The 16,775-nt window shown below is 39.9% G+C and overlaps 1 protein-coding gene across 17 annotated transcripts in view; it reads right to left on the reverse strand.

Annotated features, from left to right (window-relative positions):
- The window catches only part of PMCA (plasma membrane calcium-transporting ATPase 3), a 1,595,457-nt gene that overhangs the window by 387,334 nt on the left and 1,191,348 nt on the right, over nt 1-16,775 (reverse strand). For all 17 annotated transcript variants that reach the window (XM_071662674.1, XM_071662681.1, XM_071662678.1 and 14 more), the window contains one exon: nt 8,405-8,567. In XM_071662674.1, the coding sequence (XP_071518775.1) occupies nt 8,405-8,567 (163 nt within the window). The remainder of the gene's footprint in view (nt 1-8,404; nt 8,568-16,775) is intronic.

The following is a 16,775-nucleotide window of genomic DNA, read 5'->3' on the forward strand; positions in this document are numbered from 1 at the left end:
GCCATCACTACTTCCCTAAATACATCCCATTCCTCCCCCACTCCCCTTACCTCCTTTGTTCTCACTTTTTTCCATTCTGTACTCAGTTTCTCCTGGTACTTCCTCACACAAGGCTCCTTCCCAAGCTCACTTACTCTCACCACTCTCTTCACCCCAACATTCTTCTTTTCTGAAAACCTCTACAAATCTTCACCTTCGCCTTCACAAGATAATGATCAGACATCCCTCCAGTTGCACTTCTCAGCACATTAACATCCAAAAGTCTCTCTTTCACACACCTATCAATTAACACGTAATTGATAATAATGCTTTCTGGCCATCTCTCCTACTTACATATGTATACTTATGTATATCCCTCTTTTTAAACCAGGTATTCCCAATTATCAGTCCTTTTTCTGCGCACAAATCGACAAGCTCTTCACCACTTCCATTTACAATACTGACCACCACATGTACACCAATTTTTCTCTCAACTGCCACATTCCTCACCTTTGTATTCAAATCACCCATCACAATAACCTGGTCACATGCATCAAAAGTACTAACACACTCAGCTGCTCCCAAAACACTTGCCTCTCATGATTCTTCTCATGCCCAGGTGGATATGCACCAATAATCACCCATCTCTCTCCATCCACTTTCAGTTTTACCCATATCACTCTAGAGTTTACTTTCTTACACTCTATCACATAATCCTACCACTCCTGTTTCAGGGGTAGTGCTACTCCTTCCCCTGCTCTTGTCCTCTCACCAACCCCTGACTTTACTCCCAAGACATTGCCAAATCAGTCTTCCCCTTTATCCTTTAGCTTCATTTCACTATCCTTTAGCTTCATTTCACTCAAAGCTAGAACATCCAGGTCCCTTTCCTCAAACAGACACCCCAGTCTGAGCCTTCGAGGAGGATGAGCACTCCCCGTGTGACTCCTTCTTCTGTTTCCCCTTTTAGAAAGTTTAGAAAGTTTTAGGCCCTCTCATCCCTAAAAGACTGCATACTTGCCCCTCTCCAAGACTTTTGCAATTACCTCCTTCACCACCCCATTCAAAAAGAAATCACACAACCATGGAGACATCACACATCCCTACTGCAAAATGACCTTTACTAGGAACAATTCACTCTCCTCTCTTTCTTCTTGTACACACGCCTTACACACTTGATAAAAACTTCTCACTGTTTCTAGCAGCTTACCTCCCACACCATATTTTCTTAAGACCTTCCACAAAGCATTTTATGAACCCTATCATATGCCTTCTCCAGATCCATGAAAGCCAAGTACAAGTCCATGTGTTATTCTAAGTCTTTCTCACATATTCTTCTAAGCAAACACCTACTCTACCACTTCTGAAACTACACTGCTCCTCCCCATTCTGATGCTCTGTACATGCCTTTACCCTCTCAAACAATACCCTCCCATACAACTTAACATGTATACTCAACAAACTTATACCTCTGTGGCTTGAACTTTCACCTTTATCCCCTTTTCCTTTAAACAAAGGCACTATACATGATACCTACCAATCCTCAGGCACTTCACCAAGATCCATACATACACTGAATATCCTTACCAACCTATCGACAACACAGTCACCCCCTTTCTCAATAAATTCAACTGCAATACAATCCACTCCAGTTGCCTTGCAGCAGTTCATCTTACACACGTCTTTCACCACCTTTTTACCTTTCACCCAACCACTCTCCATGACTCTCCCACTTTGCATACCATCCCGACCAAAACACCTTACATCTGCCACTCTTTCATCAAACACGTTTAACAATCCTTCAAAATAGTAACTATCTCCTCCTTACTTCATCACTTCCAGTTATCACTTCCCCTTTGCCCCCTTCACCGATGTTCCCATTTGTTCTCTTGTCTTTCACACTTTATTTACCTCCTTCCAAAACAGTCTTTTATTCTCCCTAAAGTTTATTGATACTCTTTCAACCCAACTCTTATTTGCCCTGTTTTTTCAACCCTTGCACCTTCCTCTTGACCTCTAGCTACTTTCTCTTATTAATCTCCCAATCATTTGCATTCCTTCCCTGCAAGTACTGCCCAAACACCTCTCTTTTCTCTTTCACAAGCAACTTCATCCCACCAGCCACTACCCTGCCCATCTCCCATCTTTCTCATGCCACAATGCTTTCCTAAATATCTCCTATTCCTCAACCACTCCCTCAATTCATTTGCTCTCACCTTTTGCCATTCTACACTCAATCTCAGCCGATATTTCTTCACACAAGTCTCCTTTCCAAGCTTGCACACTCTCAACACTCTCTTCTCCCCAACATTGTCTTCTCTTTTTTGAAAACCTTTACAAAGCTTCACCTTTGCCTTCACAAGACAATCATACATCCTACCAGCTGCCCCTCTCAGCACATTCATATTCAGAAGTCTCTCTTTCACATGCCTATTAATTAATGAGTTATCTAATAATGCCTACTGACCTTCTCTCCTACTCACATATGTATACTTATGTACTTTTTAAACCAGGTATTCCCAATCACCTGTCTTTTTTCAGCACACAACTCCACAACCTCTTCACCATTTCTATTCATAACACTAAATACCCGATGCACACCAACTATACCCCTCAGCTGCCATATCACTTACCTTTGCATTTAAATTGCCCTTCACTAATACCAGGTCTTGTGCACTAAAACTGTTGACATACTCACCAAGCTGCTCCCAAAACTCTTGTCTCTAATGATCTTTCTTTCTTCAGGGCCAGGTGCATAACCACCAACTATCACCCATATCTCGCCATCCACTTTCAGTTCTACCCAAATCATTCTAAAATTTACTTCCTTACATTCTACTACACACTCCTACCTTCCTTAGCTGTTGTCCTCTCACCAATCCCCTGATGTTACTTAGACATTTTGAAACCACTCTTCCCCTTTGCCCTTGAGCAACATTTCACTCATTGCCAAAACATCCAGGTTTCTTTCCTTAAAATTACTACCTGTATCTCCTCACTTCTCATCTTGGTTACATCCACACACATTCAGATACCCCAGTCTGAGTCTTCAAGGAGGATGAGCAATACCCACCTGGCTCCTTCTTCTGTTCCCTTTTTTCAAAATTGAAGTATAAGAAGGGGAGATTTTCCAGGCCCCCATTCCCACCCACTTTAGTCAACTTCTACAACATGTGGGGAAAATATAATATATATATATATATATATATATATATATATATATATATATATATATATATATATATATATATATATATATATATATCTTTTTTTTTCATACCATTTGCCATTTCCTGCATTAGCAAGGTAGTGTTTACAATAGAGGACTGAGCTTTGAGGGATTATCCTCACTTGGCCCCCTTCTCTGTTCCTCTTTTGGAAAATTAAAAAAAAACGTTAGGGAAGGATTTCCAGCCCCCCAGTTCCTCCCCTTTTAGTCGCCTTCTATGACACGCAGGGAAAACATGGGAAGTATTCTTTCTCCCCTATCCCCTGGGATATATATATATATATATATATATATATATATATATATATATATATATATATATATATATATATACTTTTTTAATACTTGCTCACCATTTCTTGGGTTAGTGAGGTAGCTCAAGAAACAGAGGAAGAAAAGCCACGTCCACTCACATCTGTTCTCTAGCTGTCATGTGTAATGCACCAAAACCACAGCTCCCTATTCACAACTAGGCCCCACAGACCTTTTCATGATTTAACCAGGACGTTTCACAAGCCCTGGTTCAGCCCACTGACAGCATGTTGATCCCAGTATACCACATTGTTCCAATTCACCCTACCCTGTGCACACCTTTCACTCTCCTGCTTGTTAAAGCCCTGATCGCTCAAAATCTTTTCACTCCATCCTTCCACCTCCAATTTGGTCTCCTGCTTCTCCTTGTCCTCTGCACTTCTCAAACATATATCCTCTTTGTCAACCTTTCCTTAATTATTCTCTCCAAATGTCCAAACCCCTTCAGAGCACCCTCTTCTGCTCTCTCAACCACACTCTTTTTATGATCATGCATCTTTCATACCCTTTTGATATTTCATCAAACCACCTCACACCACATATTGTCCTCAAACATTTCATTTCCAACACAACCACCCTCCTCTTCACACAGTCTTTTCTATAGTCTATGCCTCACATCTATATAATATTCTTGGGACTAATATTCCTTCATATATACCCATTTTTGCCCTCCCAATAACATTCTCTCTTTCCACATATTCGCCATCATTCCCAGAACCAGCACACCCTTCCTCACCCTATGACTCACTTCCACTTCCATGGTTTCATCTGCTGCCATGTCCACTCCCAGATATCTAAAAGACTGCATTTCCTTCAAGCTCTCTGCAATCAAACTCTTACCCCAACTAACCTATCTCTTAACCCTGCTAAACCTAATAACATTACTTTTAGTCACATTACTTTTAACTTTCTCCTTTCACACTCTTCCAAACTCAGTCACCAACTCCTGCAGTTTCTCACTTGAATCTGCCACCAGAGCTGTATCATCAGCAAACAACAACTGACTCACTTTCCAGACCCTCTCATCCCCCACACACTGCATACTCACCCCTTTCTTAATACAATCAACTGCAATGCCATCCACTTCAGCCATCTTGCTGCATTTCATCTTATGCAAGGCTTCTATCACCTCTTCTTTCTTCACCAAGCCACTCTCCATGACTCTCACTTTGCATACCACCTTGACTAGTAACACCTAGTAATAAAAATGTGGAACTGGATGACAGGTCCAAATGTTTGGTGTTGCCCTATTCTCCTAACTTAGCTAATGAAAGACAGGTCCTTTCAATGTTGCCTTCCAATGCAACAACACTGTAGTAAGATCATAACTAAAAGTATGCCAAATCATCAATTGGAAGTGTTTATGCCATGAAATGTAAGGCATGTAAAGATGTACACATTGGCCAAACAGGTAAAACAGTAACTGAGAGATGCTACTGGCAGTCATTCAGTATACAAAGGTGACCACAGTGATGCAAACACTAAACACAAGCAAGAAAATGATCATCCTGTAGACCTTAACAACCCAGTCACATTATACCCTTCATCTGATCATGCTATCCATAACAAAACTGACTCCATCTTAATTGCTAATATTAAGAACTTTAATTTGTCCCTACGTAACTTTGATGCACATCCTATTATTAACCAAATCATTATGAAAGAACTATCAAGAAACGATAGCATAAGAAATGTAGTTGAACACATATCTCGGTACCAAGGCCAACCTCCCCCACACAGCCCCCCTTAGCCAAGGGGCAGCACCCCCCCCCCTCTAATAGTCACGCCAAGAGTCTGTGTGTTGGTGTTGAGATTTTAAAAACTTTATGAACTGTTTCCACCTGATGAGGATTATCTCCATAAAACATGTTGTACAGCATGTATTGAAAAACACATGTTTAATATCAACTCCTATCCAATAGCAGTTTCATCTTCATAACTATCATCATGGACAAGTGTAATCATCATATCAATATATATATGAAAGAGTCCTGGTGGTATCCGTGACCCTCCTAAAGGTTATTTCCAATTGCAGGAAAATGTAGACTCCTATGGAGTGAGCTCTTGGATGAAACTGTAATCCCAATGATAAAGCCTCCCCAAAGGTGACTTTTCACTTGCACTGTAAACTTTTGCAGGTGGAGGTAAATAAAGTGCGTAAGACAAGGGAGCAAATGGGAACTTCAGTGAAGGGCGCAAATGGGGAGGTGATAACAAGTAGTGGTGATGTGAGAAGGAGATGGAGTGAGTATTTTGAAGGTTTGTTGAATGTGTTTGATGATAGAGTGGCAGATATAGGGTGTTTTGGTCGAGGTGGTGTGCAAAGTGAGAGGGTTAGGGAAAATGATTTGGTAAACAGAGAAGAGGTAGTGAAAGCTTTGCGGAAGATGAAAGCCGGCAAGGCAGCAGGTTTGGATGGTATTGCAGTGGAATTTATTAAAAAAGGGGGTGACTGTATTGTTGACTGGTTGGTAAGGTTATTTAATGTATGTATGACTCATGGTGAGGTGCCTGAGGATTGGCGGAATGCGTGCATAGTGCCATTGTACAAAGGCAAAGGGGATAAGAGTGAGTGCTCAAATTACAGAGGTATAAGTTTGTTGAGTATTCCTGGTAAATTATATGGGAGGGTATTGATTGAGAGGGTGAAGGCATGTACAGAGCATCAGATTGGGGAAGAGCAGTGTGGTTTCAGAAGAGGTAGAGGATGTGTGGATCAGGTGTTTGCTTTGAAGAATGTATGTGAGAAATACTTAGAAAAGCAAATGGATTTGTATGTAGCATTTATGGATCTGGAGAAGGCATATGATAGAGTTGACAGAGATGCTCTGTGGAAGGTATTAAGAATATATGGTGTGGGAGGAAAGTTGTTAGAAGCAGTGAAAAGTTTTTATCGAGGATGTAAGGCATGTGTACGTGTAGGAAGAGAGGAAAGTGATTGGTTCTCAGTGAATGTAGGTTTGCGGCAGGGGTGTGTGATGTCTCCATGGTTGTTTAATTTGTTTATGGATGGGGTTGTTAGGGAGGTAAATGCAAGAGTTTTGGAAAGAGGGGCAAGTATGAAGTCTGTTGGGGATGAGAGAGCTTGGGAAGTGAGTCAGTTGTTGTTCGCTGATGATACAGCGCTGGTGGCTGATTCATGTGAGAAACTGCAGAAGCTGGTGACTGAGTTTGGTAAAGTGTGTGAAAGAAGAAAGTTAAGAGTAAATGTGAATAAGAGCAAGGTTATTAGGTACAGTAGGGTTGAGGGTCAAGTCAATTGGGAGGTGAGTTTGAATGGAGAAAAACTGGAGGAAGTGAAGTGTTTTAGATATCTGGGAGTGGATCTGGCAGCGGATGGAACCATGGAAGCGGAAGTGGATCATAGGGTGGGGGAGGGGGCGAAAATTCTGGGGGCCTTGAAGAATGTGTGGAAGTCGAGAACATTATCTCGGAAAGCAAAAATGGGTATGTTTGAAGGAATAGTGGTTCCAACAATGTTGTATGGTTGCGAGGCGTGGGCTATGGATAGAGTTGTGCGCAGGAGGGATGGATGTGCTGGAAATGAGATGTTTGAGGACAATGTGTGGTGTGAGGTGGTTTGATCGAGTGAGTAACGTAAGGGTAAGAGAGATGTGTGGAAATAAAAAGAGCGTGGTTGAGAGAGCAGAAGAGGGTGTTTTGAAGTGGTTTGGGCACATGGAGAGGATGAGTGAGGAAAGATTGACCAAGAGAATATATGTGTCGGAGGTGGAGGGAACGAGGAGAAGTGGGAGACCAAATTGGAGGTGGAAAGATGGAGTGAAAAAGATTTTGTGTGATCGGGGCCTGAACATGCAGGAGGGTGAAAGGAGGGCAAGGAATAGAGTGAATTGGAGCGATGTGGTATACCGGGGTTGACGTGCTGTCAGTGGATTGAATCAAGGCATGTGAAGCGTCTAGGGTAAACCATGGAAAGCTGTGTAGGTATGTATATTTGCGTGTGTGGACGTATGTATATACATGTGTATGGGGGGGGGGGTTGGGCCATTTCTTTCGTCTGTTTCCTTGCGCTACCTCGCAAACGCGGGAGACAGCGACAAAGTATAAAAAAAAAAAAAAAAAAAATATATATATATATATATATATATATATATATATATATATATATATATATATATATATATATATATATATGACGTTCTTCATCAGGTCTGAAATAATCCTAATCTTAAAAGTTGCGAAGTAAAGATCTCCTAATTTCAGAGGTCATTCTGAGCTACCAAATGATAATTCAATAATCAATTGGCTACATAAATCATGTATCAAAGAACTGCCTTTAGTCACCCATGAATGCATGGCTAAACCTATAGGGAGCATTCTTTCTCTCACTGATCTCTTCTTTAAGTACCGTACATTCATGTAGAGACTCCATCTGTAGTCTACATGTATCATGATTCCTTTTGATTTCCCTACCTTTCCTAAGCATTCTTTACACCAGCCTTTTTATGTTTCATTCCAATTTCCTTCTTATGATTTCTAACCTAAATGATCTGATCCAAACTATGATCTTTTCAATACACTTTTCTCCAGCAGAAGCCATTAACATACACCTCACTTACATGAAAGCTAAAACATAAAAAAAAATCATTATAATCTGCAGAGATCATTTACAAATGAAAACGTTAGAAAAGCGATTATATAAAATTTTCAAACATAAATTTGCATGCATCAAACTTGTCAGAATACACAGAGTCACACATAACATGGAGAGAGAAATTGTGCTCAGGCACTTGGTTTTCAGGATCATGTGCACAATGAATGGCAAAATATTGTCATAAAAAACATTCCATTATTCCCTTTTTCTTTTCAGCATGTATATATACAAATTAGCACAAATAAGATCAATAGAATAAAAAAATGTACCTGGTTTATTTCAGCTTTTCCTCGAACAAAGTCTCTGTATGCAACTGAGATTGTGCGAAGACCATTACATGCCATGGGCTCAATTACTTCTCGAACTAGACGATCTTGCATTGATTTTGAGAAGCTCTCTAGTCTGCCATCCTTTCCATGGATGAAGGAACACCTGAAGCAATATGGCTAATATGAAATTTTGCCTATTTTTGCATTTCTTGGTACCTAGTCATTACATAGTTTTACAATTAGTTCTGGGGATATGATTGTAATGAAGACCTCTGTGTCTAATTTTTCCCAGCAATCATTACTCTCTAAACACACCTACATGTTAATGATTTTAGAGGTACAACTGGAATAAGACATCTATAATAAATTTTTAAGTCTTCACAAAAAATAACATTATGCAAACACTCCCTACAGGGAGGCAGTATAAAAAGCTGAGCAGTGTCTTGTGAAGAGTAATAAATGAAAAACTTGGAACTTTTAGATACTAAAGATGATGACACTGTAAATGGGCTGCATGCAAACATAAACTCCAGAAGCGTATGATGGAAAGGTTGTACATGAATGTAAATGACAGCATAATGAATGTAACAGAGAAATGTCTCAATAAGAAAATGGTGACTGAAAAACACAAAAGACAGTTCAAATGAGATGAGATGACTAGTTTACAGGTAATAAAAGAAGAAAATGTGCCAAAAAAATGTGGAAGCACCTAAAAAGTCAAAATGGTGAAGAAAATTCGTTTGCATTCATGGCAACAATGGATAGAGAGAAAAGTGTAACATTCTCTATATGTGTAGGCAAAGCATGCCTTTTATATACAAAGCTTGAAACCAAATGGTTAGCAGGCAAAAACAATTTTCTGAGCAGTGATAAGAAGGTAAGTGCAAGGACAGAGCCTGCTTCATGAAAATTCAAAGCATGATCAAGAGAGGCAAAATGGAGTAATATATCACTATTTGCAAGCATAAAGTGATGAGTATGTATAGCTGTAAACAAAATGTTAGATGGATAAGTGAAGAACATGTGAATGCAGTGCCAGTATGGATGTAGAGTCTGATGGACCTCTCTTTATGCAATCTCAACGTGTGGTGCAGTAAACACTGCAAAAGAATGAATGTTGACTGGGATTTGATGTGCTAAAATAAAAAAAGACAAAGCATGTGGAAGAGGATACTGAAGTTAAAATGTAAAAACTTAGGAAGGGAATGAGTGTGTAAAAATTATAAATGCCACAATTCACAAAGTGTAAAGCATATACAGTATGTGATTCCAAGCAAAAACCCTACTGCAAGCCTATAATCAATACAATTTCCAATATATATATATATGAAGAACTTACATAAAGAGACAAAAACTAAATGTACAATGCATCTAGAATTAATAATCCAATCAATTTATTACCATATGAGAAACTAATGATTCCAGCTGACCAATACTATAATTTCAAAATAATTTATGACTGACATTGGTCCTCTTAGATGACCAAATATGTATATGAATTATAGCAATACACAGGTTGAGTGTTCTTTATCCAAAATGCCTGGGACCAGAAGTATTTTAGATTTAGAATTTTTTCAGATTTCGGAATAACTGCACATACATATTGAGATATCTTGGGGATGGGACCCAAGTCTAAACACAAAGTCCATTTATGTTTCATATACACGTTATACATATAGCTTGATGGTAATTCATCCAATATTTTCGATAAATTTGCGAATGAAACAAAGTCTGTATAACACTGAACCATCAGAAAGCTATGGTGTCCCAACCTCAGCCACCAAAGTGGACAATCTGTAGTTGTTGTTTGGCAACACCTTCATTCCTGACCCTGAATTTATATACTTCTGATAAGCAATCATTTTCTTACACTTATTCACCCATAAGTACTTAACTTAAAAAAATATGAAATACCAATAATATAATGAAAATATAATGTGTCTAAGAGTGGAACTTTCCACTTGTAATGTCATTTTACTGCTCAAAAAGTTTTGGATTTTGGAACACTTCCAATTTCGGATTAGGGATGCTCAACCTGTAATATATAACAGTTGATCTACCATGGGTGGTAGATTAAGTAAAGAATAATTTTCAACAAAGGGAAACATTCTCGATAGCATTATGTTTTTCCTGTAAACAAATGGCAACAGTCTTGTGATGACTTAGGGCAGAATAACTGAAGATGAATAATGAAAATCTGTTAGCAAATCAACAAACTCCCTCAATCTAAGGTCAGGTCATCCAAGATTATCACCATCTTGGAGCATGAGTTTCCAGGAAGTTTCAGTAAATATCTATCAAATGTTTTCTATGCATGTGAATAGAAGAGATGGTCAAAGGGCATTAGTAGATCATGTGTTAATATGCAGACATGTAAAAGACAGAATTTTGTATGTAAATGTGCCGCAAGGGGCAGCTGGTGGGATGTCTAATCACAATCTTGTTGAGGCAAAAAGTGAAGATTTGTAGAGGTAATCAAAAAAGAAGAGAAAATGTTGGAGAGAAGAGAGTAGTGAGAGTAAGTGAGCTTGGAAAGGAGACTTATAAGAGGAAGCATCAGGAGAGATCGAGTGTAGAATGGCAAAAGGTGGGAGCAAACAACATGAGGGGAGTGGGTGAGGAATGGGAGGTATCCAGGGAAAGAGTGATGGCTTGTGCAAAAGATGCATGTGGCATGAGAAAGGTGTGACGTGGGCAGATTAGAAAGGGTAGTGAGTGGTGGAATGAAGAAGTAAGGTTGTTAGTGAAAGAGAAGAGAGAGGTGTATGGATGACATTTACAAGGAAAGAGTGCAAATGACTGAGAAAAGTATAAAAGAAAGTGGCAGGAAGTCAAGAGGAAGGTGCATGGGTTGAAAAAGAGAGCAAATGAGAGTTGGGGATGAAAGAGTGTCATTAAACTTTAGGGAGAATAAAAAAGTGTTTTGGAAGGAGGTAAATAACGTGCATATGACAAGAGAACAAATGGAACATGGATGAAAGAGGCAGGGGAGGAAGTGATAACAGGTAGTGATGAAGTGAGGAGATGAAGAGAGTATTTTGAAGGTTTGTTGAATGTGTTTGATGATAGAGTGGCAGATAGATATAGGGTGTTTTGGTCGGGGTGGTGTGTGAAGTGAGTGGGTCAGGGAGAATGGCTTGGTTAAGAGAGAAGAGGTGGTAAAAGCTTTGCAGATGAAATCTGGCAAGGCGGTGGTTTTGGATGGTACTGAAGTTGAAATTATCAAGAAAGGGGGTGACTCTTGTTGTGTGGTTGGTAAGAATATTCAATGTATGAATGGATCATGGTGAAGTGCCTGAGGATTGGCTGAATACATTCATGGTGCCAATGTACAAAGGAAAAGGGGATAAAGGTGAGTGTTCATACAACAGAGGCATAAGTTTGGTGAGTATTCCTGGGAAACTGTATGGGAGGATATTGGCTGAGAGGGTGAAGGCATGTACAGAGCATCAGATTAGGGAGGAGAAGTGTGGTTTCATTAGAAGTAAAGGATGTGTGGATCAGGTGTTTGCTTTGAAGAATATGTGTGAGAAACACTTAGAAAAACAGATGGATTTGTTTGTAGCATTTATGAAACTGGAGAAGGCATATGATACGGTTGATAGAGATGCTTTGCAGAAGGTCTTAAGAGTATATGGTGTAGGAAGTAAGTTGCTAAAAGCACAAAAGTTTTACTAAGGATGTAAGGCATGTGTGCGAGAAGAAAGAGAGGAATGTAATTGGTTCCAAGTGCAGGTCGGTCCGCGGCAGGGGAGTGTGATGTCCTCATGGTTGTTTAATTTGTGTATGGATGGGGTAGTTAGGGAGGTAAATGCAACGAATTTTGGAGAGAGAGGCGCGAGTAGGCAGTCTGTCAAGGATGAGAGGGCCTGGGAAGCGAGTCAGTTGTTCGCCAATGATACAGCTCTGGTGGCTGATTCGAGTGTGAAACTGCAGAGGTTGGTGACTGAGTTACAAAAAGTGTGAGGAAGGAGAAAGTTGAGAGTAAATGTGAATAACAGCAAGGTTATTAGGTTCAGCAGGGTTAAGGGACAAGTTATTTGGGATGCAAGGTTGAATGGAAAAAAATTGGAGGAAGTGAAGTGTTTTAGAAATCTGGGAATGGACTTAGCACGAATTGAACTATGGAAGTGGAAGTGAGTCAACAGAGTGAGGGAGGAGGTGAAAGTTCTGGGAGCGTTGAAAAATGTGCGGAAGGAAAGAATGTTTCTCGGAGAGCAAAAATGGGTGTTTAAAGGAATAGTAGTTCCAGCAATTTTATATGGTTGCAAGGCATGGGCTCTAGACAGGGTTGTATGGAGGAGGGTGGAGGAGTTGGAAATGAAATGTTTGAGGACAATATGTGGTGTGAGGTGGTTTGATTGAGTAAGAAATGAAAGGATAAGAGGGATGTATGAAAATAAAAAGAGTGTGGTTGAAACACCTGAAGAGCATGTATTGAAATGGTTTGGACATATGGAGAGAATCAGTGATGGGCTCTAGACAGGGTTGTACGGAGGAGGGTGGAGGAGTTGGAAATGAAATGTTTGAGGACAATATGTGGTGTGAGGTGGTTTGATTGAGTAAGAAATGAAAGGATAAGAGGGATGTATGAAAATAAAAAGAGTGTGGTTGAAAGACCTGAAGAGAGTGTATTGAAATGGTTTGGACATATGGAGAGAATCAGTGACAAAGAGGATATACATGTCAAAGAAGGAGGGAACATGGAGAAGAGGGAGGCCAAATTAGAGGTGGAAGGATGGAGTGAAAAAGATTTTGAGTGATCAGAACCTGAACATACAGGAGGGTGTGAGGCATGCAAGGAATAGAGTGATTTGTAATGATTAGTTATACTGGGGTCGACATGCTGTCAATGGACTGCACCAGGGCATGTGAAACGTCTAGGGTAAACCATGGATAGGTCTGTGGGGCCTGGATAAGGATAGGGAGCTATGGCTTTGGTGCATGACACATGACAGCTAGAGACTGAGTGAGAGCGAATGTGGCCTTTTTTGTCTGTTTTCCTGGCACTACCTCACTGAAGCAAGAAGTAGTGATGCTGTTTCCTGTGGGGTAAGATGGTGCCAGGAATGGATGAAGGCAAGCATGTATGAAGACGTACGTGTGTATATATGTATATGTTTGTGTATGTGTATGTATATATATATATTGATATGTATATGTATGTATATATGCATGTATGGGTGTTTATGTATATATTTGAGTATATGAGTGGATGGGCCGTTCTTTGTTTCCTGGCGCTACCTTGCTGATGCAGGGGGCAGTGATCTAGCATAATATGTATATGTATGTGTATATGTATGTATATATGCATGTATGGGTGCTTATGTATATATTTGAGTATATGAGTGGATGGGCAGTTCTTTGTTCCCTGGCGCTACCTTGCTGATGCAAGAGGCAGTGATCTAGCATAATAGAATATAAATAAATCATGAAAATAAAAATATTCAGAACCTTCACTAGGTATGAAATTTCTCTTTTAAGGTTTCATTCAAATCAAAATCTATAACTAGCATTCTTTTTTACATCAATAGGGTCCAAAACATGCATAATGCTTGGTCCTAAAGATTACAGATCTTTTCTATTTCAGCTTTAGTTTCATTCATGAAAGAGAAGTCACATAAAGAAATCAAAGTAAATAATCTAATACAGGCACTTTAATGTACTTAGTCTTCCAATAATGACAAAATGCATATTTAACGCTCCTCATTTAGCATTTCATATTACATTATATACATACATTTTTTCTTTTGTCTTTCTGGAGCTGCCTCGCTGGTGGTGGTGGTGGTGGGGATGCTATTTAATGTGTGGCATGGTGTTGACAGGAATAGATGAAGGCAGCAAGTATGGATATGTTCATGTGTATATATGAATATGTTTGTGTATGTATATGTATGTATGTGTTGAAATGTATATGTGCGTGTGTGGGAGTTTATGTATATACATGTGTATGTGGGAGGGATGGGCCATTCTTCTGTTTCCTTGCGCTACCTTGCTAACACGGGAGACGGTGGTTAAGTATAGTAAATACATACATTTTGATGAATTTATCTTGCTCTTTATGTATAAAAAGAAGATACCCCTTTCCAATCAGACCATCTCCTAAAAATCACCAACTCCCGTGTAAGAATCAAATCCTTACCATCCTTACCCATGCCACATACCTTAAACTACATTCACAGACTCCTCGACTCCCTGCAAACATAACACTGACAAAACATATTTACACTGCAATGAGTAACAAGCACAAAACAACATCCCCCCTCCTCCCAACTCAATCTTAAATTCAACTCGATCAGATATACACCCATATGGGGAAACATTCCTCAGACATACGATTTACACTATCTTGTCTGCACTCTGGATGCTACCCATCTCTCCAGTAGAAGGGAAAATTATCAAAAGCAGCAGAGATATTTTGCCACAAGAGTAAGGTTTCTGTGCAACGAGGAAGAGAGTAGGGTGAGTGGTTCTAGGTGAAGGTTGTTCTGTGTTAAAGGTATGTGACATCACCGTGACTCTTCAGTCAGTTTATGGATGGGATGGTAAAAAGGTATATGCGAGTCTTGGAGCATGGGACAGGTCTACAGTATGCTGGAGGTGGAGGGGCATGCAAGGGAAGTCATTTGTTTTATGTAGATGACATGTCTCTAGTGGCTGGATCAAAATAGAAACTCTAAAGGCTGGTGTCTGAGTTTGGGAGTCTGTGATAATGAGGAAGTTGAATATCAATGTAAAAAATAAAGAAAGGTGATGCAGTCCAGAAAGGGGGCAAGAGATGATGGTTTGCATTTGAGTTTTAAAGGCAAGCATCTGGAGTATGTGGAGCACTTTAGGTAACTGGGAGTGTGCATGGCAAAAAGATGAAACCATAGGGGTGGAGATGAATTACAGAGTGGGATTATTTTGGCCCCCTATCCCAGTGTGCAAAAACAGATAAAACATTTTCATTTATAAAATGGAGCACAAATAACCATAATTTTCTTATTATGAATGAAGACTTAAGTATTCCTAGCAAGAAATATGAGGATATATGTGTCGGAGGTGGAGGGAACGAGGAGAAGAGGGAGACCAAATTGGAGGTGGAAAGATGGTGTGAAAAAGATTTTGTGTGATCGGGGCCTGAACATGCAGGAGGGTGAAAGGAGGGCAAGGAATAGAGTGAATTGGATCGATGTGGTATACAGGGGTTGACGTGCCGTCAGTGGATTGAATCGGGGCATGTGAAGCGTCTGGGGTAAACCATGGAAAGCTGTGTAGGTATGTATATTTGCGTGTGTGGACGTATGTATATACATGTGTATGGGGGTGGGTTGGGCCATTTCTTTCGTCTGTTTCCTTGCGCTACCTCACAAACGCGGGAGACAGCGATAAAGCAAAAAAAGAAAAAAAAAAATTTTTTTTACATAACTAAGTGCACAGAAAACTGTCAGAACCTTTATCTTTTCTTATGAATTAAGAGTTAAGTCTTCCCAGCTCAAGGAACAAACATTATTCACCAGAATGGCCTATCCTAAGTAGGGTCATTGTGGGTGAAGCAGGGATACAACATAGCAGTGGTGAGTGCCACATTTGCAGCATCTTAAAAAAGGCACATGACCACTCACTTTGGTTACTAGCAGTTTATTATGGCCCCCAAGCACCTTTACTGACCCATACTTTTTTTTTGCTGCCATCTATGGCTAACTAAAAGACCCTGTAATGCATGCAGAATTCAACCTGAAGCGAGATATTACATTTATGGATTAACATTCTATAAAACACACTCCTACATATCAGAGTATTTACATCAAAAGTCCTGAGAGAGTTAGGGAACTTGAAGAAGGAGAGAAAAATGTCTGTTAGAACAAAGACTGGTAAGTATGAAGGTATAGGAGGCCAATCAGTGTTGTACAGATGTGAACCTTGCGGCCTGAATGCAAATGAAATAGGGAGGATGGAGATGTGGATGTTTTAACCCAGTGATTGTGGATGAGACATATACAGATGGGATACCTCTAATAATTGACTGCAAGTGTTCTGTATACCAAGGTTGTAAAGTAACAAAGTATGAATGTAAGAAAGTAAAGTCTAGATTGATATGTGTAAAACTGAAAGTGGATGGAGAGATATGGGTGATTATTGGTGCCTATGCACCTGGTCATGAGAAGAAAGATCATGAGAGGCAAGTGTTTTGGGAGCACCTGAGTGAGTGTGTTAGCACCTTTGATGCATGAGACTGGGTTATAATAAAAACTGGGAGTAGATTTAACAGTGGACGGAACCTTGGAAGCGGAAGTGAGTCACAGGGTTGGGGAGGGGGCGAAAGTTCTGGGAGCGTTGAAGAATGTGTGGAAGGCAAGAACGTGCTCTCGGAGAGCAAAAATGGGTA

The sequence above is a fragment of the Panulirus ornatus genome, chromosome 6, assembly GCF_036320965.1.
Source record: "Panulirus ornatus isolate Po-2019 chromosome 6, ASM3632096v1, whole genome shotgun sequence".
NCBI classification, from domain to species: Eukaryota; Metazoa; Arthropoda; class Malacostraca; order Decapoda; family Palinuridae; genus Panulirus; species Panulirus ornatus.